At 35.8% G+C, this 26898-nt stretch overlaps 2 protein-coding genes across 9 annotated transcripts in view; one reads left to right on the top strand and one right to left on the bottom strand.

Annotated features, from left to right (window-relative positions):
- Nucleotides 1-13455, top strand: AKNAD1 (AKNA domain containing 1). Of its 4 annotated transcripts, none has more exons than XM_064664501.1 (14): nucleotides 1-1827; nucleotides 2485-2544; nucleotides 2853-2982; nucleotides 3080-3231; nucleotides 3341-3400; nucleotides 3892-4025; nucleotides 4369-4504; nucleotides 5167-5330; nucleotides 6659-6744; nucleotides 8219-8341; nucleotides 8428-8538; nucleotides 9450-9531; nucleotides 10360-10495; nucleotides 11124-13455. In XM_064664501.1, exons 1-14 carry the CDS (start codon nucleotides 751-753, stop codon nucleotides 11241-11243), a joined length of 2571 nt encoding a protein of 856 aa, XP_064520571.1. In that variant the 5' UTR covers nucleotides 1-750; the 3' UTR covers nucleotides 11244-13455. The 4 variants fall into 4 exon arrangements, with proteins under 4 accessions (XP_064520571.1, XP_064520572.1, XP_064520573.1 ...); XM_064664503.1 differs by having other exon boundaries at nucleotides 3-1386; XM_064664502.1 differs by lacking the exon at nucleotides 3341-3400.
- The window catches only part of STXBP3 (syntaxin binding protein 3), a 20518-nt gene continuing 5926 nt past the window's right edge, over nucleotides 12307-26898 (bottom strand). For 4 of the 5 annotated variants that reach the window (XM_064664527.1, XM_064664528.1, XM_064664529.1 and 1 more), the window contains 15 exons: nucleotides 26733-26811; nucleotides 25276-25376; nucleotides 23592-23746; nucleotides 22568-22658; nucleotides 21504-21628; nucleotides 19969-20073; nucleotides 19409-19466; nucleotides 19125-19190; nucleotides 18612-18692; nucleotides 17834-17972; nucleotides 17201-17307; nucleotides 16662-16760; nucleotides 15697-15782; nucleotides 15159-15307; nucleotides 12307-13454 (listed from right to left, as the gene is read on the bottom strand). In XM_064664527.1, the coding sequence (XP_064520597.1) occupies nucleotides 13363-13454; nucleotides 15159-15307; nucleotides 15697-15782; nucleotides 16662-16760; nucleotides 17201-17307; nucleotides 17834-17972; nucleotides 18612-18692; nucleotides 19125-19190; nucleotides 19409-19466; nucleotides 19969-20073; nucleotides 21504-21628; nucleotides 22568-22658; nucleotides 23592-23746; nucleotides 25276-25376; nucleotides 26733-26811 (1533 nt within the window). In that variant the 3' untranslated portion in view covers nucleotides 12307-13362. The remainder of the gene's footprint in view (nucleotides 13455-15158; nucleotides 15308-15696; nucleotides 15783-16661; nucleotides 16761-17200; nucleotides 17308-17833; nucleotides 17973-18611; nucleotides 18693-19124; nucleotides 19191-19408; nucleotides 19467-19968; nucleotides 20074-21503; nucleotides 21629-22567; nucleotides 22659-23591; nucleotides 23747-25275; nucleotides 25377-26732; nucleotides 26812-26898) is intronic. The other variant, XM_064664532.1, reaches the window with a different exon arrangement.

Below are 26898 nucleotides of genomic sequence, written 5' to 3' on the forward strand. Positions count from 1 at the left end.
CGCCCGGTGCGAGCTCCCAGCGGAGCGCGGTGCCGGGCACAGGGACGGGGAGCGGGGATGAGGCAGCAGCGGACGGGCCCTGCAGCACAACCGCGCTGCCCCCGCCGGAGGGAAGCGCACGGCCGCGCTGCTGCACTGGTGCCCGTAGGAAAGCGGTGCTGCAAGTTCGCCTCTGCCAACTCCAACCCCCGCAGATGAGGTGAAACCACGCGCTTTATGAAGCCGAGCTGTTAATTAAATGCATTTCAGCTGGCGGAGGGGGGAGAGAAATTGGAAAAAAAAAAGTCTGCTGCTTTTCCTCTGGTGCAGAAGCTCAAGAAGCGCTTTAGGGGGGTGAGGTGAAAGGTGGGAAATGGTGCGGGGTTTGTGTTTGGGATTTTTAAACCTGATGTTGGACTCCAGGACCACTGGGGGCTCTGGTACCAAGTTTTTTTGTCTGTACAATTACAGCAGGATTACCGAGCAAGGACAGATACCTGGCCCTAAACTCAATGCTCCTGTTCCCAATGCTTTTGTCATTTGTGCCTTCCTATTCCCTCCAGCAGTTATTCCAGGCTTACAGTAGTACAAACATGGAAACAGCCCTGTCCAGAGGATGGTTCTAAAAAAGCTACAGTAGGTCAATAGACATTAAGTGTATAGATAACTAGATATTATTACTCATACATTCCAGATTTTGATCCATGCAATAATAAAAGCTCTGTCCAAAACTGGCGAAACAACGGCACTTACATTCCAAATAAACTGGGTATGGAGACTACAAAAAAGTGCAAACCATCAGACTGGATGAAAACTCAAATGAATAATTCATTTTCAGATGCATTAGGCTGTAGCTCGGATGTAACTGAAGAGGAACAAGATGAATTACTTTATGATGGAGATGTAGAAATAACGCATAAATATAATAATAATTCGTATCATTTGAATGACGGTATTTGTACAGAAGATATTTCTGGTATTTTAAACCTAATGTGTTCTGAAGATAACAAATACGCAACAGCAAATTATGCAGCTCATCCACAGCCTGAAGAATTCTCCAGTCAGCATGGAAGCATCAAAGGAACAATGGGAGTTTCAACTGAAATGCCTGGAAGTGAAGCTTCCTTTAAGAAGGAATTCCCTGTCGGTAGTTCCAGTAAACCAGACAGCAAAGAACATTTAACTACCTCAAAGATGTCCGATGTCCTCTTGCATCATTTTTCTGAGGGAGAGTTACTGAGCACATGCCAGTTAATTGAATGTGAGATGATACCAGAATCGTCCTTCACTGACAGTATCGATGACACTGGGAGCGAACCTGAGCCTTCAGAACACCTCAGAGGCCCCTCAGTGCAGGAACAGTGGGCAACTACCTTTGAAGAGTATCACTTAGAAAAGCACAAAGAGGTAAACTCTAGTGGTAAAAATGAAAATGTGTTAAGTGAAAATAGACCTGTTTCAAAGAAAGCTTGCACTGGTAAGTGTGGGTGCACACAAGGAAATTCACAGCTGATTAATGAGAATGAACATACACACACCTTTCAAAACATGAAAGATGAGAGAGGCCTGTTTAAGAAAACAGTTTCACCTTGCAAGCTCCAATATAGCCAAGGTCAGGCTCACTGTTGCCTTCCTGATTTCTATGAAGTTGCTTCAGAAGTAAAAGTACCAAAAAGAACTGACAATATTAACTCAGTTCCTACAACTGGGAGAGCAAAACCCTTCCCTATTTTGCTAAGTAAATCAGTAAGTGTGAACAACATGCTGGAAAATAAGAATTACTTCAATTCTGCTGAAGTAGAGAATAAAGAAGAAATGAGCATTTCAGAACTGCTGCAACAGCTAAAGGTAATTAGGACGCTTGAAGAAATTCATATTTGAGTGGTTTATTGTAAGAAGATACTCTGTGTCCCATAAAATCTAACATGACTAGTTCAGGCAGGCAGTACATCACTTGACTCAAAAACTGCTTTCACAAATAAAATTTAGTGGGACTGACTTTATACGACAATTTCATTACTAAGTATTCAATGACTAAGTATTATATAACACTCCAGTATTTAACACTGGAGTATTATTTGTGATGATAAAGCATCCTATCAAATCATTAGGAAATTCACTACAAATTTTCATTTCTAGTGTTATATGTAAAGGTTTAAGTTCACCAAAACTACTTAAATGTATTTTTAAGAAAAACTTTCTATTTTTATACTGTGCCTGTATTAAGAAAACTTTGGCCTTTTTTTACATCTTAAGGCTCTTCAACTATTTAGCCTGATATTCTTTTTAAAGGATTTGTTTGACAACAATATTTCTTTTGTTGTAGTAAATTTATTTTAGAGTAGTAATTAGATAATCACTGCTCAATTTTGTGCCCTGACATGGAGTTCACTCACAGAGCTCTATGACTTTTTAAGTCCATTCCTAGATTTAGATCTTAGTAAATCACTCAAGATGTAACAAAGTTCTAATAGTTTTCCCTATTATTTCCTGGCTGCAAATGAGATGCTGACTCAGCATGCTGACACCCAGAATCATATAGACCATCTGAGATTTAATCCCAAGGTAAATCTCTCAAAATACTTTTTTTGTTTTCAAGTCATTCTTCTTTATCTCTAGGACTGACTATCCCCTAAAACTATTTTGTCACCTTCATGTTGTACTTCCCATTTACACAAATCCTCTTTATGTTTTCACAAGTATTTAAGTATTTATACAATGAGACACTATATACATCTAACTATAAACTCAGAAAATTATATGGTACTGTTAAACATTTCATTAATATTTTGTGTTTTGAGTTATTTCTAAGTTTGTTGTTTTTGTAACTGTTCTATACATTATATCTATAACCAAAGTTCTCACTTTAACAGATACTTCCTAAGTCAGACTTTCCAAATGCCAGCACTGCCATTTCCTCAGGAGGCACTGGGACAGCACCTGGCATCATCACATTAGATGCTCCCATCCCTGTACAATCTACACATGGTTTGCTTAAAGCAAGTAAATAAAATTAACTATGCAAATGACTATTTTATGTAACTTGATTACACTTTTGGGCAGACATTTCAGCTGATCAGTCTTATCTTGTATCACACAGGACTGCAGTCTGGAACAGCAGCATCAGCACTACCAGCAGCTGGTATGGTAGAAGCACGATGTCCAAATCCTTCTAATTCACTGCCAGAACTAACACTAGGAGAAAAGATGTCTCAAATACTAAAGGATCAGACAGAGCAACTGACAAAGAAAGTAAGAGCTCTGTTTCAATATATATTTTGCACTGATGCTTAAATTCCATATTCATTTGGCATATTTCTTTTCAAAATCCCAAATAAAAGTCTAATATTTTGTCTTTAAGGTAGAAGACTTCTCTAAGCATATGTCCCAAGAAACATTCTTTTTACAAGACAAATATCTGGTAAATTATTTTACATATTTTGAGCTATCTGAAATCCACTTTACATGGCTGTAGACTTACAATTTTCTGTCAAGTTGTTCATGTTCTCCTCAAATGAAATGTTTACTCTTTTTCTCAATTCAGACCAAAGGTACAAGTTTAAGAAGCAAAAATGAAGGTGTTCAGTAGGTGGTTGAATTCTTAAATCTGTTTTAAGGATTACAGTTCAAAACTATTAATGAAAGGCCTTAAGTTGCCATGTAATTTAGGAATTTTGACACATAGGGCATCAGTTCAGAAGTCGGGGTTTAATATTTTACTTGTACATAATAGAGCAGCACAGAGTACCAGGTGATCATACAATATGCAGTCCTGTTCCAATTCAGAGAATTATCAAAATTCTTACCAAGAGCACTGCAAACAGCATCTGGCTCACATAGCAAGCCACAGTGATAGCTACTTATGCTAAATGATAGTGACATTTGCTATTGAATTCTTTCTTATTGATGAAGGCATTAAATCAACTGAAAAGATACCTTGATGCCTTGGAAAGGAATTACTTAACAGCTAGAGAAAAGCACCATAACTTACAGCTGCAGAACTTCAAGGACAAGTCTATCAACATTGGAGAGTTTGATCCTGACAGGTTGGAAGATAAGTGCTAAGTAGTACATCAGTATATTTTCTGTATTTTGAGTGTCTTACAACTTTTACTTCATTTATCCATTAGAATTTTTCTGAAGTAAAAACATTATGTCATATGTGGTAAGCTAAGAGTGATTTGGCCAAAATTCATCTTCGGCTTTATATATCCCACTTATAATTAGGGTATCTATTTAATTAATTCAGATACTTAAAAGGGACTCAGTGCACTCCATTAATTTTATTTTTTTCCTATGAGAAATGTACTGCAATGTCCCATACCATAGTAAGAAATAAAAGGTCAGTTTATACAGGTTTAACTAACTGTGTATTGCAATTGGATTTAGAAGGGTGGAAGGGGGAATATTTAGACTTGGCATGCTGCTTGAAGACATTCAAGAACAAATGGATCACAGCAAACACAGCCTGTCATCTTTGCTGACTTCCTATGAATCTGCCTATTCATCACATTCTTTTTGTGAGGTAATTGAGTTATATTATTTAAAGACTGCAATTTTTCGGTTTTACTGATGCAAGTCTTGAGAACATAGGTGTAGTTGTAAAATTATATGTTCTCTAATAAGAGCATGATGCTTTTAGATAGCATGTTACTTCAGAGAAAATATTTAATGAAATATTAACTTCAGAATATTTCATTAATTGTAACATAAACCTAAGTATTAAAACACTGCTGCACTGAAGATTCTTAATTCCAGTTTCCAAAGCATTTATTTCAGAGTAAAAAAAAATATAAGCAGCTACTTCGACTTCTACAAAGCTGTCTTTGTTTGGGGGAATGAATCAATTCCCACTGTCACTTAGTGGGAAGAAATATTACTTTGTTTGTCCATGATTTTTAAGCTGCAGAATTACTAAAAGACCAAACAGTATTGTGCTATAGAAAATTGAGTTTACTGCTAAGTATAGTAATATTTTATCCCAGATCATAAATACACACACACATAAAATCTTACTGCCTCCTACAAATCTACAGATAAGCCTCACCCAATGCTTTCATAGTCAATGTTTTACATAACATTTTCCTGAGTTTCTCCTAACCTGGGAGATACTGTTTGGCAGAAGTCACATGCTTGAACTGCAATGACCACATCCACCTGTATCTGTGCTGTGGTTACTTTGTACAGGGCTCGGTGGTTTCAAGCATTGCTGATCCTCCAGAAAGAAGAGGTACTGAAACTCCATTTCTTTACAAGAACCATGAGGGAGAAAAGAGTCCCACAACTGATGTAATCCCACAGACAAATCAACTTTATTTAGAAGGCAAAAAATGCTGTCTTTGTCCTCACATGTAAGTGAAAACTTGGAAACAGCTGTTGAAATTTTTATAAAAATTTCCTAAAATTATTTGCTGAGTAAGAAAATTGGAATGACTGGAATCTCTGAAAGCAACACAAATATTTGCAGAATAAAACTTCTACAGAATTCTGTAATTACACACCCAAGAATTGCTCCCATTCCTCCCAGCCTGGCATTTCTACCTTTCTGAGTCTGAAAGTATTTCCTGAAGCCAAAATGCTACTATCGCTTTCACCTAGAGTTAAATCATACTTCTGTATAAAATTAATTACAGCCACACAAATTCAGGATGTGAATGACTCGTCAAAGCATCTCAATGAAATTAGAAAAATAAAATAAATGGTTTCCCCTTAACCAATCTAAGGGTAAAAAAAAAAGAGAGCTGCATCAAGTTCCAGAAAAGCAGCAGAGCTTCTGGGAAAAGAAGGTCTGCTAGGAAACAAGCATTCTTCTAACATAATGGTAGGAGATGTCTTTTCATACTTTTTTTTTCCAACTTACATTATCTTACTGACCTTTGAGGGCACACAACATTTTCCCTCCAGTTTTTGCACAGCACAGTGTGCAAAAAGCAACATGGTTATTTTGGAGTTTGGAATTTTGGCAAATCTCTATCCAAAGCTAGATCTTACAATACATGCAGCACAGAACACAATCATACTAATCTGAATATTCCGTCAGATTATTTCACAGGGTAGATGTTAATATTTGTCTAGTCAAACTCACCTAGCTTCCACTTTTTTCTCTGTCATTGAAAGAAAGTTAGCTCAGTCTTCTGATCATTATGTTCATGAATGGGTGAATAACTTTCCAAATAAATCTGATCACTCTGTACACCCTAAATTGAAAATACACATCAAATAAATAAGGAACTTTGTTCTTGTCCTCTTAGAAGGTACATCTCAAATATTCCTCTAATTATCTAAAGGCAGTGCTATTAAAGTTACTAAGAAACCAAATCCTACTTAATATATGTTGTAGCAAAATACTATCAATGGTAACACATGTATAAATATGTAAGATTTCATACAACTTCACTATTTGAATATGTGATTATCAAGACATCTACTTTTAAGGATTTTTAACAGCTTGTTAAGTCAGAATGTGTTCTTTAACTAAAGAGGTCATTATTTTGCAATTGGTTAATTATTAATTTAAACTTCTACTTGCCACCTTTTCAGATAACTGAGTTCTTTCTATGAATAAATCTGATTTCTTATCAACTACGAAATAGTTAATTATTAATATAAAATGCTTGTAAGTCTCATCATAGAAGTATTCTGATACAATTAAAATATCATTCTGTTTCCATGCTCAAAGAAATATAAACATCCAGGAAAGAAAAACGGGAACATCTTCACTCTTCAGTCAGAGAAAACCAACTGATTTATCAGATACCTACCTGAGTAAGTCATGATGGCATACAGAGGTCAGAACTGTGCTTAAACCTGCTAGTGAATCCTGTTAATACATTCCTGTCACATCTCAACTACATGAAAATTGTAGTTTCAACAGATGTTACTGCTTAGCACAGCACAAAACACTAAGAATAAAAAGGAGGCTAAAGGGGACACCAAGTTAAATTCACTGTGGAAGTCTCAGTGACAGACCAAGAGGCAACAGACAAGTTGCAAGGCAATTTTCAGTTATATAAGAGCAAAAAATTATTAAGTTGAGGTCTAGTCAAACATTGAAACAGTTTGCTCTGAAGAGGCTGTGGTATCTCCATTCTCAGAGATATTCAAAACTCAACTGGAGAGGGTCCTAAGCAACTTCATTTAAGTTGGTCCTTCTTTGAGAGGGGATAGGGCCAGATGATCTACAGAAGTCTTATCCAACCTGAATTAGTCTATAAATCTAATTCAGCTTTCTAGAGAAGGTTCCAAATATTGCCACTATTACCATTTTTAGAGCATGACAGTGATATGCACACAATGCTTTGTTTTTTCTTCTGATGTACATTTATTTTATGTCCTAGAAGGAGATTCCGAACTTGACAACTGAAACATTTCATGTCAGTACTTCCACTTTCACTTTTGGGATTCAACTTTCTTATTCTGCATGAATAAGTTTTTGCATGAAAACACTGCAAAAACTTTTCCTCGATCTTTGATCCATTCAGAGTTGACGCAGACAAGAAATACTCTCCCCCTTCCTTAGTCTAGCTCCTAATAATATAATTTCATGAAATCCAAACTAGACCCCACAGAGGCTACTATGAGCTACTTAAGTCAGTTGTCAAGTCATCCAAGACTTCAGCTCTTGGAAGCTTACTAGCAATCTGTAGGCATTTGTCTCTTTTAGGGCATCCCAATTTTATCTTTCCACTGCAGAATATTTTGAAGCTGTTAGTACCCAACAACTAAAGAATAGCATGAGCTGTCTAAATATATAGGTTATTCTTACCTTTGGTCTATCTGTTGTCCTTGTTTGTGATACTTCTTTGTGATATGCTTGCCTTTTAATATAAGACACTGGGACCATTACTGTTAGTACTGGTTTGTGCAATAGTTAAAGCAGTGCTGTACTAGAGCTGCCCAAATTCTCATCACATTTCCATTAGGCTGCACTGTTTGCACAACACTATGCACAGGGAGATGGAGAGCTTCATTTTTTTATTAAAAAACAGTTCTTGGTCTGAAAATAACCACCACCAAAAAATAATAAAAATCTACATTCAAGGCTTACAGTCAGGGCTGAAAGCCAATCTTTAAAGCTCAATTCCCACACTCCTGTAAAATGGAGGAAAAAGTACTTCCTCAAATTGCAGTATCATTAAGGGCTCTGAAATTATGGTGCTGAAAGCCAAATAATTACCTGGATACACTAGCCTAAGTTTCTAATATTTCAGAACCTTTCAACTTATTTTTTGAATTCTAGGCAGTGATTCAGAAGACATCTCAGTCTACAATTCTTATAATGATTCACAAAGCAAGGACCTTGTCAACTGTGACACTCAGAATTACAAATCATTAAATACGAGATTATGTGGAGAGAGAAAAGGTACAATGATTGCAAAAATATTAATATCTACAAAGAAACATGGCTTATAGTGTTTGTTTTTCTAAACAACATGTCTCTGTTTTCAGGACTCGGATGCAGATGCCCCAGGGGAAGCAGAGATCAAGTTAAACTCAGGAATTACAAAGAGTCTGTTCAGTCTTGTGCCCTATGTAGAAATAAAAGTTCTGGTTCATCCTGTAAGTATGATGTGTTACTGAAATAATTACCAACCATAGGCTAGATTTTAAGGGGCAAGAAGCCACACTGCACATATCAGGCCAGATTTAATTTAGTATAAGCAATCATTAGCATTGTAGCTGAAACAGTGGGGTTTTATAGATCCTGTAGAGCAAAAATCAGGAAATCCAACTTTTACACACCTGCCCAAGTTTAATCCCCATGCACAACAGCTTTAACCTTCTCTGGTTCTTTATGAGAGGAGTGCCTTTCATATTCCATTCATGGCAGGAATATCTCATTTTGCAGTGCCACGTGAAAGAATATGAAAATTGGGCACTACTGTGCCAACTTTTACAGTGCCAGCCATTGCCTAAAGTAGTGTAAACAAGTACTAAAGAAAATTTCAGTTCTACACTCATCATGTGACATGCAGCAAAGTAAAGGAAAGACTAATAAAAAAAAAATTAAATGTTTAACATCTACTTTTTAAAGTCACTTATTCAGACTCTCTCTACCATAAGAAAAAATTGCTTAAAGAAAAATATAAAATTTGAACAGTCAGAAGAAAGTAAAGTTAGCTGCTTGTCTCTAGCAATTCTGTGAAACTATAAAATCAAAGCAGTACTCATGTAATTAGTAGGATTATGAGAATCTGATTATTCTCCACCTCCCCCCTACAGTCTTTCACTGTATGAAATAGAAATGTGCATACCATTTGCCACAGAGCTAAATTCAACAGCAAGCACAAAAAGGTTAATCTGTCCTCATTTACAAAAAACTTAAGCATATTCAAGTTTTATTCATCAGTGATAGTTTGCTTGATCTTTTATTTATGCTAAATGGAGAAAAATGTTAAATACACAGAAAATTCACAAAAAATTACCTTTTTTTTTTTTGCTTGTTTTAAACATGGCCTCTATGATTCCAGCTTATTCACAGAAAAGAATCTCCACAAAAAACGCTCAAAAAAATAAACAGCCACATGACCTTGTAAACAGACTTTCTGAAAGGTAAGCTGTAGCAATAACTACATAGTACATAAGAAAATCCCATTGTTGAAGATCCAGCAGGGAAAAAACACACCAGTATCATAGGCAGGAAGAATGTTTTATCTTTTGCAGTGCATGTTGTATATTAGAATTTTACTCAGTAATGAATTTAAAATATATACTCTAAGAACATGTATAAATAGTTCTTAGAGTAGTTTTTCAGTCTTTCTAAGTTAATGAAGAGTAAACATATAACTTCTTTATCTGGCACATTTAGTAATGAAACGAAATATTTAATTTTATTAAGAGGATGTTCCCATTCACTGATTCAAAGGCAGGTCTGTATTTTCAGGATGCAGCTCTGTTTGCTGCCAACTATTTCTTTATAATTAACAGTCCTCCTTTTAATTGTTGTGAACATTAAATAATTCTGGGAGACCAAGAAGTAAAATGGATTCTTAACTGTAGCACAGACTAGACTGAAATGCAGACAAGTTTTGTTACCATATTTTTTGACTCAACAGCAGTAATGGCCTGGACTTGGACTCAATAGCAGCTGCACTTGAGAATCAATGGCACAGACCCCTGTGTGAGAGAGCAGCACCAAGAGAGTGATGCTGTGAGAGATTTCCTTACTCTGCATCCTGGCATGTTTTCTGTCTTACTGCAATAGAGATGGAGCACAAATAATAACTGTAAAACACAGTCCATCAAATGGAAAATTCTACTCACTGTAAAATTAACTTGCAACCCAGTGTGCTATCAAGGTGTGTGTATTTAATTCAGACTTTAGAAATTCTTTTGCTTACTGAAATTGTTTGTGTTTTATTCTCTATATCTTCTCTCTAGGGAATCCTTTGAGGCTGCCAAAACCTGCTGTTCAAGCACATGCAATAAAATTCTTGTTTCACATCAGTATATCCCCAGCAAGAAGTTTGCCCAAAGCAAATCTGCAATCAGAAACACCAATGATTCCAATGCAAATGTAAGACTTGAAAGTGAAAATTAAGTGCCACACAACTATCTTGGAAAGGTTAAATCCACACATCAAGGCACTATTGAGCATCCCTTTCGTAGTAAGCTGATTATTACAATCTAAGCAAACCTAGACCATTTGAGGATAAGACTGTATGGAGTTAAAAACCCAAGCATTTTAGCTTATATATTAGTATATAACTTCATGTAAGTATGTCCAGACTTTTTATACAACTTAGTCCCTGTATGAAATGATCAGGACAGAATAGTAGCACTGCATCTTACCTCTGAAATGGTTTCACATACTGAAAGAATGTCAACACCTAGCCATACAAACTACTATCACAACCACAAGAAAGCCTTCTCGATACCACAGACATGCACAACACTGGCCCTGCTACTTTACAAAGGTGTAAATATCCCTCAGTTCCAATGATTACATAGTCAAAGAGAAATAAATAACAGAGACTTCCAACTTGAATCATGGAGCAGTCTTATCACATAACTCAAGTTCTACTTCTCAACATGTATTCAGAGTGAAAATCGTGCACAAAACCTTAAACATCACCTTCTATCCTATACCTGTGTATGCATTTGCCTTCGCTATTAACAAGGCTACGTTTTATTATTTCCAACAGATTTTAAGTTCTACTCTGGATCATGCCATACAGACAGCAAACAGTTTGAAGAAAACTACAGAACGAATGGTACGAGCAGTTTCAGAAGATCTGGCTAAAGTCAAAAGAAAACCACTTTAGTTACCCAGTTTCAAATGCTATATTGTTTTGCTGGGTGATACTGAAGTGTTAGGACCTCTGCAAATATAAAGTGATGAATACAAAAATCAAAAAGTCAGCTAGCTAACTTTGTCAGCTGTTCTGTAACTGTTACTATTAAACCACACCAGATATAAAGGTATTCCTCAAGTTTATGCTCAGTCTCAGAACTCTAAAACAAATTACTAATTCTACTGAAAGTCCTTAGTAGGTTGGCTAAAGGTACCTTTCTCTAAGTGTCCACCTAAGGTAGCTTAATAAAAATTGGATTAAACAAGGAAAATTAACTTTGTGACTTTGATTTCCCCACACTCCAAAGTGTGAGAATAAACCTCAGTCATTACTAAGTATCATTTCTTCCCACATTTTAACAGCAGCTGCTTAAACACACCAAAACAGCCTCTGCACCTGAGACACCTACCTGCAAACATCATGCTAACATACCAAGTCACAGTTCACATTTCTAATTATTTTGGTTTTACAGTGCTCTACATTAAGAGTTGTTTGTTTTTATAGTTACAAACTAGAATTCAGAAAAATGTTATAGGTATTTCTGCTAATTTTTTTAAAGTTTTGATGCATGTGGTGTTTGATGAACCAGTTAATTTTAGAGTGTTGTTCCTGTATTCATATGGGGAAAAAAAGTCAGAATACATTCAATTCCTAACTCATTTAGGTGCATTTGAAAGATAGAGCCACTTATTCTCACCATGCTACATGTGCTGCAACATCTTAAAATGTAACCTTCTCATCTTTCATTCCTCTCTAATATGTGTGTGTGTGGGAACTTAACCTTTTTCCACCTAATTAACTCTGAATGATCTTACCTAGCAAAAATATTCTCTTAACCTGCTAGTTAACCTTAGAGCAAAATAAAGAGAAAAGAAACAAATCCACCTTTATGCAAAACAAGAAATTAATTCCTTTATAGTTGGGGAAAACGTAAATAAAAACCATGAGTAATCTATTATTTTTCATTATGACATTTCTCTCAGCTTCTACATACAACAAACTAACATTTCAAGGCACATAAATACAACATCCCTTCAAAAGTTTAGTGATTTTAATTACGTAATTTTTAAAGACACATCTAATCATTACCAGTGTTACAGAATTCATACAGTTCAGATTATTCCCTTCAATGCAAATTTAAGTATTTCTTTCTTAATATGTAACAAAGCAGACAAGTGAGTAAATTCTCTTGAATACATCAGGTTTTCTCATTTGGTTTTCTTTTGGCTTTTCTTTTTTAAATTACCAAGCCATTTGAAAGATTCAACTGCTTCCCTTCTTTTCCTCTCCTTTTCCCCTGCCTCCACTTCCTCAAGAAGACATGCTTATAGTTTTGGAATTTCTGTATCACAGGCAATTCAACTTCTAACAGATGCACTATGTAGACACAATCATAAGGAAGTTGCTAAGAAATTAATTTTTTTAAAAAGCTTCATTAATAATCCCTGTATATACTTAAATATAAAGTGTACTTCAGTGCACAGTTGACAGCATTTCTTCAGTTATTTATTGTGATTAGAACTGCTTAATACTTCTGTGACTATCTCCCTTACCCAGCACCATCTAAAAAGCCTTTAGATTTTTCACAATTAAACATATTTAAAGAATTTTCAGTGAGTTACTTTTACAGAAAATATTACACTTTAAGATACTGCATTTGTATGAAACATTTTTATCATAAACCCATATATACAAATTTTCTCCTGAAGCCCCTACCCAAGGGCCTAGGCCCTTTTTAATTCAGTAATTTTTAGAAATAAATTCTATTATATAAAGATTTCACAGTTCTCAAAGACAAATCCAGTTTATAATATAGTCACGATAACTTTTAGCATAATTTCTTAGGAACAAACATGCCCTTTTGAAAAAGCACTTATATTATAATATTAAATACAACCTAAGAAACACATGTGTTTAGTTTTTCCTCTCTCTGCCTTCTACTTCCCAAAAAGCAGCAAATTTAAATTATAACATGACTTTCCATTAGTCAGAACCATGTAGTATCATAGTGCAGTGTTTGGAAAAGTCAGTTCCATTAGAGTATGTACATACTGTTTGTCTTTGTAATACATCATAAACATCACCATATCTATTCATCCTTAATGGAGACCATATCCTTGGGTTTAGTAAGGCTCTTCACTTCATCCAGTAGTCTTTTAGGTCTCAAAATATGAGTAGAACCTGACAAAAGAACGTAAATATTAACTGTGTCAGTCAAATTCTGACTGTCAGACACTCCCTCTTTAAAACATCAGTGACATGCTGGCCTGTTTTTACTGTACCTGCAAAACTGACAAGTACAGCAGTTCAAAGCGTGTTCATATAAAACACCATCCTATAAATGTAAGTGTTACCATTAGGTAGGAAATGTCCCACACACACATCCAGATCAGGACTCGTGCTTGGAATAAAAGTTTCAAGTCCTGCTCTGCTCTGTTTGAAACATAGGCTTGAACCTGGGCCACTTATGCTGTGTACAGCTGTCCCAGCCTGCAAGAAATCTGCCCAGTAAATCAAAGGCTTTATCCTAGAATCAAGAAACTACCTGGATTAAAGGTCATCACAAACAGTAGTTTTCCACAGAAATATCAGTTACAAAAAATTGGCTTTTACTGACTAACATTTCCGCGAAAAATTTACAGCAAATTCCAAGTCTGGAGCAGCAAAGAAAATCCTTAGTATTCTTCAGGACTGCACAACTCTCTTATTCTCATAGAGAGTAATTATAACTTCTGCCATGAAGGATCACCCTACAGTTCTAAAGGCAGTGCTTAACTGTTTAAGATTACAGCTGTCTGGAACTTTTGGTTTTAGCAGTGTCACTCTGAGTGGGCTAGTATTCCCTGAGTTCTGAATCACGAATGCAGCAAAATTTTAATCCTGCAGTAAGCCACATGGAAATCTGGCAAATTTCACCTTCCCTCAAAAATCAGGATTATAAACAAAACTACAAGAATCATCTCCAAACAAAAGGGAAGATAGTGCTGTGGTTAGTGCTAGATACCACAGTGAAAGAGTGACCACTAAACATGGTTTTGTAAGCAAGTCTCAGATGAAGAAACAGTCTGGTTAATCTGCATTTCTGTTATCCTGGTCTTTCTGTTGCAACTCAAAACTAGAACCAGCATTAGACCTACCTCAACCACCATCAATGAAACCAGCAAAGAAAAAATTAACCAGAAAAACCAACCACACACAAACACACCTACAACACCCCTGACTATTTAGAGGTAACAGACTCTAGATCTCAGAATCAAGGTTGTCATTGTTTTAGGAAAGGACTTATTTAAAATCATGGTAGATGAATTCAAGCCTTTCTGAAACTCAAGACCGAATTTAACTGCCAGACAGACATTTCAAGCAACTTAAAATGCTTTAGATGACCCTGCACCCAAATATCAGCTGCCCCTGCAGATGCATACAGGTCTCTGGTAAGGTTCTGTATTTAGAGCTCTGTTTTGATATATCGTACAACTTCCAAAAGCAACAGGAGCAGCGTCACTAAAGGCAAAGCACAGGCAGATGCAAAAGTTGTGAGGAAGCTGTAATGCAAGGAAACAGAGGTATGTTTAAATCCTTTTTGCTATACTTCAACATATTTCTCTGACATAATTCACAATGGTTCTTCTGTAGAGCATAACTACCTTTTTTGTCCTTAATACCCTGTTGCAAAAAAAAAAAAAAACCCTCTCAACACCAAGCAGCCTGACCAAAATGAAAAGATGCTTCTAAGTGCATGGTTTTAAGCAATACACTGGCTATAATATTAATGTACTGAACCAACACAGGGCATGTATGAAAAACGATCCCAGTGATGATCCTTACATTTTCCAGAAGCACATGTAGTACAGTGCACACACCACCCTTCTCCCAAGGCAAGCTTACCAATAACAACTTCACAGGACTTGTAGGCTTCAGAAACCTCATAAGCACAGCGCATCTCAGAATATGTGACTCCCCCAATCACAAATATAATCAGCCTTGCACTGCTCTTCCGCTCCTCTCTGGAACTACCCTTAGGTTTCTGGCGTGCACTGCAAAAGATTTCAGAAGATGACATTTATCCAGCTTTACTGATTCATTTTTGGTTAAAATTATATACTTAACAAGCAGTTAATTCCTGTCATGCAGTTCATGGTTTGATTGTAATTTCAGCGAAAGTGTTTACATAAATTGATCATTTATCAGTTATCAAAAGGGAGGTACTCCAAGTAAAGGTCTATATGACTAAGAAGAATTATTAAAATAACAACCAAGTTCAGTACGTTTTAGATTAAATAAAAATATAGGCTTGAGAATTTAGCATTACCTTATATACATTATTTTACCATTTAGTAAGCACACTTCCATAACTCTTTAGAATGTATATGACAAAAATACTGAGAAAGGGGTAAACTATTTCTCAGGAAATAAAATTATTTACCTTACTGCTCCTGAACCATTCCAGGTGGGAGGACACCGGGAAGAATAAGGCCAGTCTTTTGAATCTAATTTGTTTTCTATAGCATCCTGAAGGGCAAAACAAAGACACACTTTAAACAGCCTTGCAGACCTAAAACCCACCAAGTTTCAGCTTTCAGTAAGGATGTCTACCTGGAATTCAATGCCAACATATTCAGCTTAGAATAACCAATTGCAAGTCGCATCTCATGAACAACAGTCCTATGTAACAAAGTGCTAGACCACATAATGCTAAAATGTATTCTAAGTCTTTTGTGTATCACAAGGAATTGGGAGAAACTGTTTTTTTTATAAACACAATATTGATTTAACTGTTCAGATTTTACAAGCAGCTTTTCATCTGTAACAACCCAAAGTATTTAATTTCTCTACAGCAGTGTATGAGAGAAGTCAGGGTCCACTAAAAATACAAATGAGCATGTGAAAGCCACCAAAATCTATGAATTACAGCATTGGGTCAGATTAAAGGTCCAGTGAACTCACTACCCTGTCTGACATCAGTCACTAATTGATGCTTAGGAAGAGGTTTAAGAATAAAGGAACTACATTTCCGGCAAGAAACATCTTCCAGTCTCTACCACATTACAGTTTAGATTTGAATTGCAGTTTAAAAACCCACTGGAGGAAAAAAAAAACCCAAAGCAAATCTTTAAATTACACTAAACACTGCCAATCACAGGACAAGCTGTTCTAAAAGACTTCTTGCTTTCACTTTCATTTGCTTCACCTTTAAAATGACCTCTAATAAAGAGCATTACTAACACAAAGCAGTCAAATGTTCTGTATTACTGACAGACTAAAAAAAGATCACTTTTTCACCAGATGTATTTGACAACAGTAACTCATAATAGTATGAACTGGCTGTAACTGCTCACTCAAGTAAATTTCTGCACTTCACCCATGAATTAATTAGTTGGTCAAATTTACCTCCATAACATCTTTGATAACAGGTGTCCACCTAGAAAGTTGAAAGGTTTCTTCTGAAGAACGGTCTCTTCTTGGGTATTTATGCTGCTGAACAGCAAACTGAAAAGATTTTCAAAACATGGTTGCATTATATAATGTATTTGGACTTTTGAAAATTATTCACAGTCAGTAGTGGAAGGAGGGGGCATCAGTAGGAAAATTTAAAGAAATAATAATAATGACAAAGAACCACAATTAATACCTACAGAATTCAGTGTACACTAGAAATACTAACTTCAGAGACAAGGAACTGAGTAAATTGGCACTTTCCAAAACCAGCTAGGTCAAGTCACCATCTGATGATTGTAGAGGGAACATTATGGGTACCTTACTTTAAACAATTAACATGAATAATTTTCAAAGGATTTAGCATTTAAGAATTCCTAGTAATTGCCTGTTTCCAAAAACAGACTTGGATAATACTACTAGGAGTTGCTGAAAGAGCTGTAGACAAGTGCTTGGGTAGTAGGAACTTAGAAAATAAATAAATACATTCTTACTGAAGAGATAACAGGAACATCAAGGTATTTCCAATTTCTTATCATATCACTATCACTTTCTATATGCACATTCTGGATCAGCTTCTCCAAGTTCTCCTGGGTAGTTCCTTCAATATATGGAAAACAGACAACTTAATTACCAAGAGACTGTAAGACCAATTTTGTCTCACACTGTCTGGGCTGTTATTTAGTCCAGGATTTTTTTGTTTGTTTCGTTGTTTAACATACTATTATAGTTTAGATAAAATTTTGTTTAATGGTCCATTTTTGAGACCAAAACTCGATATTGCTGCAGATTCCTCGGACCAGCATTCTGCCAATTTCCTCCTCTTCTACTACAAATTCTTCCCCACTGACTTAATTTGTGAAAACAAGAAAACAAACTATTGCACACATCCAAGAACAGGAATGATGCTAAAACACCGTATAAATCTGCACTTGAATTACATCTCTTAACTCCTTATCAGTAGTATCTTTGCTACCAATTTGAGCACAGCTACAGAGGATGGACAAGATTTCTTTCAAACCTGGCCATCAACTCCAATATTAACTTATATCAACTAAAAATATCTATCCTAAAACTTGAATTCAAATTAATAGCACTGAGGGAAAAAATAGGACAAGTTATCATACCATTTGTGCTAAAGATATATAGCAGAATAGCTCTGATTTTGTCATAACTCTCGTGACTTTTGTTCAGCAGAACTGGAAGGAGGACTCTCATGGAGTCTTTCACTTTTTGACCTTCTGCATCAGTTCCAAGAGCCAAGTCCTAAATTAATAAAAAATAAAGAGCTAACACACAATGATTTTGGAGAGTAGTCATTAAAAAGCAATATTGTTTTGTGTGTTTTGAAATGCATTTTTATGAAACCATAGGTTTCAGGAAACAATCAAGCCACATCAATTTAAACTCAGTATGACACGTCTGACATTTATTTCAATAGCTGCAGCATTATAATAGCTCTACATAACACTCAAACATTTAAAAGTGTTTGATATCTAGAACTCCCAGAAATGTAATTTACAGTTTTTTACTTGAGATTAATAGTAAAATGTAATGCCTCACCCTAACAGGTGCTTTTCCCAGACATTTTAAAAAGGCTTCCACCAGCAGAACATACTACAGCAACCTCACAGGAGTTTTGAACAAAGAAAACAAAGATGGTCTTTATAAAAATCAGCCAGATTTCAAGACAAAAACCCCCAAACTCTAAGAATACCTCCATTACTGGCAGATTAAGAGCCTTGTACATCTCATTTAGTTTTAATACTAGTACCTCAAAAACTGACGGAAAAAAAATAAAAGGCATGAGATTTTTGTCACTTAAAACAAGCCTCTATTCCTGCAAACAAAAAAATCTGTATTTGCAATAAGTTGCTGCTTGGGTTTTGGCTTTTTTAAACATACCTGTTCAGTTTTACAGAGCCTTTCTATGTTAGATTTGAACTTGCTCATGCAATCTTCTGCTATGTTAAGATGAACAACTTGCTGTAAGACAGAAAGAAAGGAGAAAAAAGACAACCACAAGCTGCCATAACTTTACTGTCTTTTTTTAACATACTAATCATTTTTACTGGTTATAAGAGTCAATCTTTCAACTATCCTTCAGAACCATCATGCATTTTTTCATGTTTTACCCTTCACTTAGAGACCAGCCCCAGTAATACCTTTTAAAACATTAAACACTAATGCCATATTCAATCCTCAAAGCACACAAATAATATGGTTTTTTTACTTAGTAAAATGAAACACCTGGAAACAAGTTTTCTTCTCCAAATTTTACAGTAGGTGAACCTACTGGAGAACAGCTATATAGTACACTCAACAGGAAAACAACAGAATAAAGGTCAACTCCAATAACACAGAAAGTTAAAGTGCACAGAATTATTTATTGTGACGTAATTACAAAAGACCCCTTACCTTACTGATCTCTTTACGATACTGTGGCATCCTTTTCATCAACTGGGACAGAGCAGAGAGTGATAACTGTGAAGAAACAATACAAGTTGAAAATCTGGCCCCCCCAATATTTGACATGCTTATTTCCCTTCTTGTTGCAGCCTTGCTTCCCCCACAACCCTCGAAAATTCCAGTTGAGAAAAACCTCAATCTCTGTAATAGGTCAATGAATTAAATGGATCTGAACAGCTGAAAACAACTGAATTATCAGGAAAGACTGCAATACTCCAATTTAAACAACTTACTTTTCCTTCTGCTTCTTTTTTTTTTGATGAAATCTCTTTCAAAAGTTTTGGTATTTCTCTGAAAAAAAAAAAGAAAAATTATTGAATACAACAGCACAGAAGTTCTTAAATCTTTTGTTAAAATCTTAAAGGAACTGTACAACATGAACTTCTGAATGAAAGTAAAAACTTCAAATACAGGTCTCCTTCAGAGAAGAGAGCAATTTTTCACAGAAACAATGTCAGTTAAACTTATGATATCTGCATAACGTCATTTGATGTAACAGCTTGCTAGTACTTTACACAAAATAATCCCTTCAGATGCAAAAGATTTGAAAATACTTCCCAGGAAATTACTTTATTTCCATTTTCCTCAAGAACTGTAAGTAACATTAGCATAACAGTATACCTTGATACATAACGTATTTTGGAAGCACAGTTTCTTGCTGGCATCCATTAATTAACTGAATGAAGTCTATATTACAAACCATCTTCACTACTACCTGTATTCCTACCAAACAGCTTAAATACCTTCCCTCTCAAAGAAACCAAGTAGTTGGGTTTGTTATTCATTCACATACTCTATCACATCTGCAATGTGCTTGTGCCGCATCTTCACCCAGAGGTCATCATCTTCCTCCAAAATTGCCTCCTTTTCCTTCCCAGCAGATCCTTCTGTTTTGTATCTTCCAAGAGAAAATTCAGACAGTAATTTGGTTTTTGGGTTTCCCCTAATTCTCATTACTTATGACAGTATTATTTATTACAGTTTAATGAACATGAATGGTAACAGCAGTAACATACAAAGGTTTTCATTTACAAGCCAAGCTATTGCCTCACAAAAATATAATTAACAGAAGGATTTTACAGATTACATCTTTGAACATAGAAGATGAATTTTAGAATGGTTCTTTGGGGCAATAGCTTCTGGACATTCTTTTAAACCAACAGTAACTAGAGACTTAATCACACATTCACATGCACCTCCATTTCTCTTCAGCTTTCAATGTCAACTTCCCTCTGGTTCCAAATGCAAACTGCACAAACAACACACTGCAACTGCAAAGTGCAGCTTTCCATGTGTACTATAAGACATTTTATAACTGAAGGAAAATGAAGTCCCATTCACCAACAAAACAGACCAAGCAGAGCAAATTGCTTCACATATAAAAAGAAACATGCTTCACACCATTACAGAGCAGTTATTACTTGACTATAAACAAAGCTCACAATAAACCTATAAAGCAAGACAGTAATCACATTACACAATATTTTCACATTTACAGAAACTCACACAGTTGCCAGAAAGCAGAATGGGAAAAAAAAAAAAAATCACAGGATTAATTGTGAAATTCAGATCATGGCTACCTATAAAACATATTCTGCTACATCTTCATACCTGGTGAGTTAGAGATTCATAGAACTCTACACTTTCTATGAAAACATTCACTCAGTGCTTCCAACCAAAGACAGGCATTCCTGTTTGCTTGACCAAACAACGAGGCCATCAGGTCTCATTTACTGTAGAGGGTCATCAGAAAGCAAAGTCCTACCAAAATCCTTGTTGTCAGAACAATCTGACAGCAAAGTACGTAACTTATGCAAACCACTGCTAGACTGTTCCAACACTGCTTATGAACTGAACACGACTTACTTAAATGTGCACTTAGAATAGAAACATGTACATTTTAACAACTACACAAATTAAATTACTGGAGCTATAAAACTGAGCATTTCTGAGAAATAACCAAGAGTTTTCTCAATATGCAATTACTGGCCTAATTTGTCTTGTTATGTCGAAAAGGTTGAGAATATGAAAGAAAATCTAGAGAATCTCAGTGTGCACTATGACAAAGTTCTTGGTTTTTTAAAAAAATGCAATTTGTTAGACCCAAAACTTAACAAAAATGATAGTTAGATCCTACCTAATCTCAACTAAGTGAGGAAGTTAAAAAAATGAAGTTACAAATCCAAAAGGAAAGAGTCATAAGTGAAGCAACCATTATGTAATACAAGGAGCTAATACTGCCATGGTGCAATTATGCTAAACAACTCCAGAGATTTTATAATCAAGAGTAAAGGGGTTTAGGTTTGTTTTCTTTTTTAAAGTACTTGCTTGTAAGTATCGTTTTCAATTGGTAGCAGGTCATACGCCATTGCCTGGAAGGTGAGCTCGTGAAGTACAGTTGATACTGGATCAAAGGCACGATCAATTATTATTAGTTGGGAGTGGGTTTTAGCCTAAAAAGCCATCAAACAAACATGAAGAAGTTAAGACATACAATACAAAGTTAATGCATGTTAAATCTATTTACATTAAGGTTACAGCACTGCAGATATGTTTTGAAAAATAACTGAAAAAACCCTGAAGTATGGTCCAAGTGTTTATCAACATTATTAGCAACAAACATTTAAATTACATACAATGGGTTTAAATATTAATTTTAAGGTAATGCTCTCAGTAACCTGAATTTTGTTCATCTAATGAACAAAAAGTGTAAAGGAAAAAAAAAAAAGGCCACTCACTGACTTTTCATAGGTAACTGCATTGTTCATATTTCAGTGCCCATTATCTATATTGTGCTGCAACACAGGAAAAAAATCTCCAAACATTCAACTGAAAGTTTCATTTTGGGATTTAATAAAGTGGCAGTAGCAGCAGGTACATTTATTTCTGTAGCAGAGTGCAAAGCCACCAAGTCAGAATGGTTTAGCCTATACTTCTGTGTTAAAGCAGCTGCCCTAATCAGCCCTGACCTGTAGGGACAGATCAAAACTATTATTTGCATGAACAGCTCTATCTTTGTGGACAATAAATCCCTTCAGGAGAGCCATTTTAATTCTGCAGGGAAGTCCCCTCTACACACAGCCTTATGGAAGGTGATATTAAAACAAAATTTATCCACTTGTCTTCAGGTTTATATCATCCCCTATATCATCACAGGGCTAATTTTTCAAGTAAAATCAGTTTATCAGTTTTTACCTTAGATACAGATTTACTGTATCAGCTACTACCTCTAAATTGCTATCATACACAAAAACAACTAAATGGCAATTAGTTGCCTTCATAATTAAATAAAATCTGGGTTTTTAGAACCTATTGTCAAAGCCTATTTTGAACATGATTCTTTTTCCCCAGACTTAAAAAAAAGTAGCAAACATTTTAAGTTCACTTTCTACCTTTATTTGGCTTTTCTCATCTGTTCTGTAGTAGTTTTCAAGATTTTTTTCAACAAGCTGTGCAAGTTTGCTGGCTCTATCAGATGGTCCACTGGGAAAAAAAGGAAGCATGCAAAAAGAACTTAAATTTCTTCATCAGTACACTAAGGTGCTACCTTTAAAACAGAAAGAACTCCCTAGATTGATCCTCTGGTTTCACGAGCAGTTTCTGAACTCCATTCTAAGTATTTCCAATATATTTGCACTTTTACATTACGATTCCACTCTTTGAATGCTTCAGGTATTTCACACAGCAGAAACAGCTTCAGCCAAAAGACTGACATGAGCTGGCATATGGCCCAGCACCTAAAAGTCTCACTCAGAGGCAGGAAACAAGAAAGAAGAAAGACAAACGGAAAGAAAAGAAAAAGAAACAGTCAAGCAGTTATTTCTTTGTTACCTTTGCAGAGAATAAGGCACCACTTCACATTACAGCACAGAATGCAGTTCTTGAACACAATTTCAGATGTCTACTTTGACATCGAAGATATTAATCTGTACTCCCTTTCAAAGCTCAAAGGAGGCATTCTTCTCAATATCTCTACTACAAGAAATCCTGATCCCATCTGCCACAGCAATTTATGAATTCCTTGGCACCAAGTGGAGCTGCAAATCTACAAACAGCAGCAGTTCTCCTACAGGATTATGCATCTGGTACACAGGAATGCAGCATAACTGTGTCATCCTACTGACCAAACATGAAACAAGCCATTTAGAACAAAACAGGATCTAGCAAGTACTGTTCTACAAATGTAAATAGAGAAATAACTCACTGTTTTACCTACACTTCACAAATTCCTATCATTCCATATTTCAGAGTTGTGGATTAAAAACAATTAACCCACAATTACAAAAATAAACCAAAAAACCCAACTAACCAAACTATGCTGCAGCCTCAAGCTATGACCAAACAATGTGGTAAGCACTAGAAGTGAAAGCAATTACACTGTAAAACACTGACTTTATATCACACCCCTTTATATACCTTTTATATCGTACTCCTGGATTCTCATCTAGTGTGGCACATAAGGTAACAATTTGTTCAGCCATTACTTGCATTACAGCATCTCTCTCCTTTGTCTTTTCCAGAGTCGGACTGTAACAGCGGTAGAATGCATCTGGGACATTGAGAATAAATACCTAGGTAGAGCACAAACAAGGAAAAAAGGGCCTAAATTGCACATATCTAAAATATCTGGTAAAAAACTTGCTAATAATTTAAAACTAAATGAGAAAGTCACACATAATACCACCAAAAAAAAATTAATCCCACACTTCATTCCGCCTTCTCTGCCCTGTTGAGCTCATCAGCTTCTTGTTCTCACACTCTTTTTCCCTATTACTCTTTTCTCCTATGTAAATTACTGTATTTTTCAAATTGCTTACTGCCTGTTCAGATGGAAGGAAGGAAAAGATATCAGGAAGAACTAAATCCTCTTCAGTGTCTTGTACAGAGCCACACAATGCAATATCAGAATAACTATAGAATGTATCAAGTTTAAATTTAAAATAAAATTTTATGTATTGTATCTGCTTATTAGATGAGGACTTTACCTTCAATAATTGAAATTTTTTAAATGCATTAAACCTTGATAAAAGAAGTTTAGTACTACAGAGAAAAAAAGTTTTTTCAACAGTTTTGTAAATGGAATGCAAACACAGAAACAACCCCATTGTCAGTAGATGGATTTTCTCCAGCTTCAGATGGACTCTGTAACTACAGAGCCAAAGAAGAACGTCCATCCAGATAAAGATGTTTGCCTCATTCAAGTACATAGTCACCTGGACTTTGCCCAGAGCTCACTCTGATTATTCACCCTTAGCACCCCAGAAAGGCAAACCAGTTAACGCTGCTCCTTTGCTACGGATTTAAAATGTTCTCACAACCCAAAATATCTAGAATACAAAACTACACCAAAACCAACAAGAGTGTTGTTCAACTGGAATGCTGCTTATTTTCAACATCAGAAAACTAGTAACAATTTCTACTCTGACAGTGAGACCTCTGGAGAACCACGACCACAAAATTTTCATAGGCCTTATTTGGTAGAGTATTTCTGAAGAGCAGCCTTGGCAGAGCTCCCCAAAACAGTTTGAAACAAAACTTGGGAGCATCAACCTCACTGGAAAGCAAACAAACAAGCCACCACGCTCACTGAAAAGTCTGTCAGGCTGTGGTAGTTTTTATTTCCTGGTTTTTGTAAGGCTTTCATTTTGTTCCCCTTCCCTGCAGTTCTCTTAATCCATTTCTTCTTCTTTACTGATTTTCACCAAGTAGTTGGTCCTACTTACTCCTATTCCTATGCACCAACCTACCTTGTCTGCCAAAGTAACACCTCAGCATAAGCAGTAACATAAACTCTACTGTTTACTGAAGACAAACCAGAACACTTGCCTTCTCTTAGGGAACAGATTCCTTCTTTAACCTCCCTACTTAACTGACATTAAGTCCGGCAAACAGACCACGTGCAAAGAATAAACCTTTCAGTATGAGAGCATTTGTTTTATCTGAAAAGCACAGATGAGCACTGGAAATGTGCCAAAATGGTAAAACATCTCACATACAGTTTGTCAGTCAAAAGCTACATTTTATTTCGTTGTTTTCTAGAAGGTCAGCAACACTTGAAAATAATCCTCCAGACTGTTTTTTGCTGTTAAGATTAACTTACCTGAGACTCGTAAGGGAAGAAGGAAATATTGATCTCCTTGCATTTCTTTATTGATTTTGCACATGAAGATTTAATTTTATTGAAGAGGCTGTCAGGACAAACTAGGGGAAAAAAAAAGACTAAGTATAAATAATTTGTGCATATTCCAGCTGTCAACTCACTTATGAGCTTACAGTATTCAGAACAGACAATTCTAAATTGAAAACCAATAAACCATAAAATACAAAAAAAAGTTGCCTGCTCTTCCTAAAGTGAGAGGGAACATATAATCAATATTTTGTGTTGTTCAAAAAGCACTACTAGTCAATTTTTACTAGCTTTGTGCAAGCAAAGTTGTAGAACACTCAATAACGGTCTGCAGCTGTGAAAGATGCTGATTTTATCAAAGCAAAACTTTCTGCTATTTATTCTCATATGGGAGAGAAAAAATACTTCCCAAGCTACAAAAAAGGTTAAACTGAGAAATAATGTGTACATATCTAACAGCAAAACACAGAAATACAGAATTTAATATAGGTCTCAAATGTGTTCCACTATGCTTCCAGGCTACACTGGATCCCAGTCTAGAAACTGAATTTAAGGAATACGTGGACAACACGAATACTACACAGACTTCTAAGTGACAGAGCTATTTCTCTAACTCAGGAACTATTCATCTCAACAGGAAAAGTTTTGGCAAGTATTCAAACTGAAAGCTTGCCACTTGCAACCAAGGAACACAGAGCAAGATAGTATTTTTCCAGAACAGTAATTGCTGCTTCAGTGTGAAATGAACCAAGAAACCAAGAGCTTTGGATAGTAATTTGATAACTGCTTTGAGAACATACAGTAGCAGATATGCACCATGCACAGACATCCACAAAGACAGTCACAACTCAGGCCCTGCCTTCAGCAGCACGCTTGGGTTTTTTGTTTTCCCTTCATTACAGACCGTTTTAGTCACACTGAGTGACTGCAGGGAACGTGCAGGCACATTAAGTGCATTCACACTCATTGCCTCTGCTGTGCATGCAAGGGCTAAGTAGGCCCCTTCTTCCAGGTGAAGGGAAAAAGCTGGCTCACAAGTCTGAAGAACTACCTGAAATAACCAACTACTAGCACTGCTCTTGCAGAAAGTTCTCATGCATATTTATTTTGTTTATGTGGAGATACGTAGTTATATCTGAATTGTGTTCCTCCACACTCTCCAACACAGGTGAAGACTGGAATACTTAAAAATAAAACTACATATCCTAAATTAAAAGCTGAGGAGCAGAACAATCAAGACTGGTAATTGTGAAAGAAATTACTATTGCAACACAGCATGGTGACCACAATCTGGCAACCCAAATATATGGTTAATGACTTGAGTCTCAAATCTTCTCAACTTTTCAGGTACTCAATTATAGGAAAGAAGTGAGGAGCTTACTTATTTACCTATATAAAGTTATCAAACTACAACACAAAAGCTTACTTACAGTCAGTGAAATACACATATGCTGCTTTGTATCTGCTGCATGATTTAGTGATGAAGTCGTCAATAAGTCCATCTACAGACTTATGGGGGTAGAAAAAATAAGGAAAAAAACCATCATGACAGTGTTTTACCTTTGTTCACATACCAGATAAAGTTTCTCCCACCCT

This window comes from Pseudopipra pipra, chromosome 9 (genome assembly GCF_036250125.1).
Source record: "Pseudopipra pipra isolate bDixPip1 chromosome 9, bDixPip1.hap1, whole genome shotgun sequence".
Taxonomy (NCBI): Eukaryota; Metazoa; Chordata; class Aves; order Passeriformes; family Pipridae; genus Pseudopipra; species Pseudopipra pipra.

Excerpts from the sequence above, each read along its gene's own strand:
- AKNAD1 (XM_064664501.1), top strand. The coding sequence starts at position 751 with ATGGAGACTACAAAAAAGTGCAAACCATCAGACTGGATGAAAACTCAA. Across the intron at positions 2,983-3,079 it reads ACATGGTTTGCTTAAAGCAA|GACTGCAGTCTGGAACAGCA; the intron begins GTAAATAAAATT and ends TGTATCACACAG. Across the intron at positions 4,505-5,166 it reads CATCACATTCTTTTTGTGAG|GGCTCGGTGGTTTCAAGCAT; the intron begins GTAATTGAGTTA and ends TACTTTGTACAG.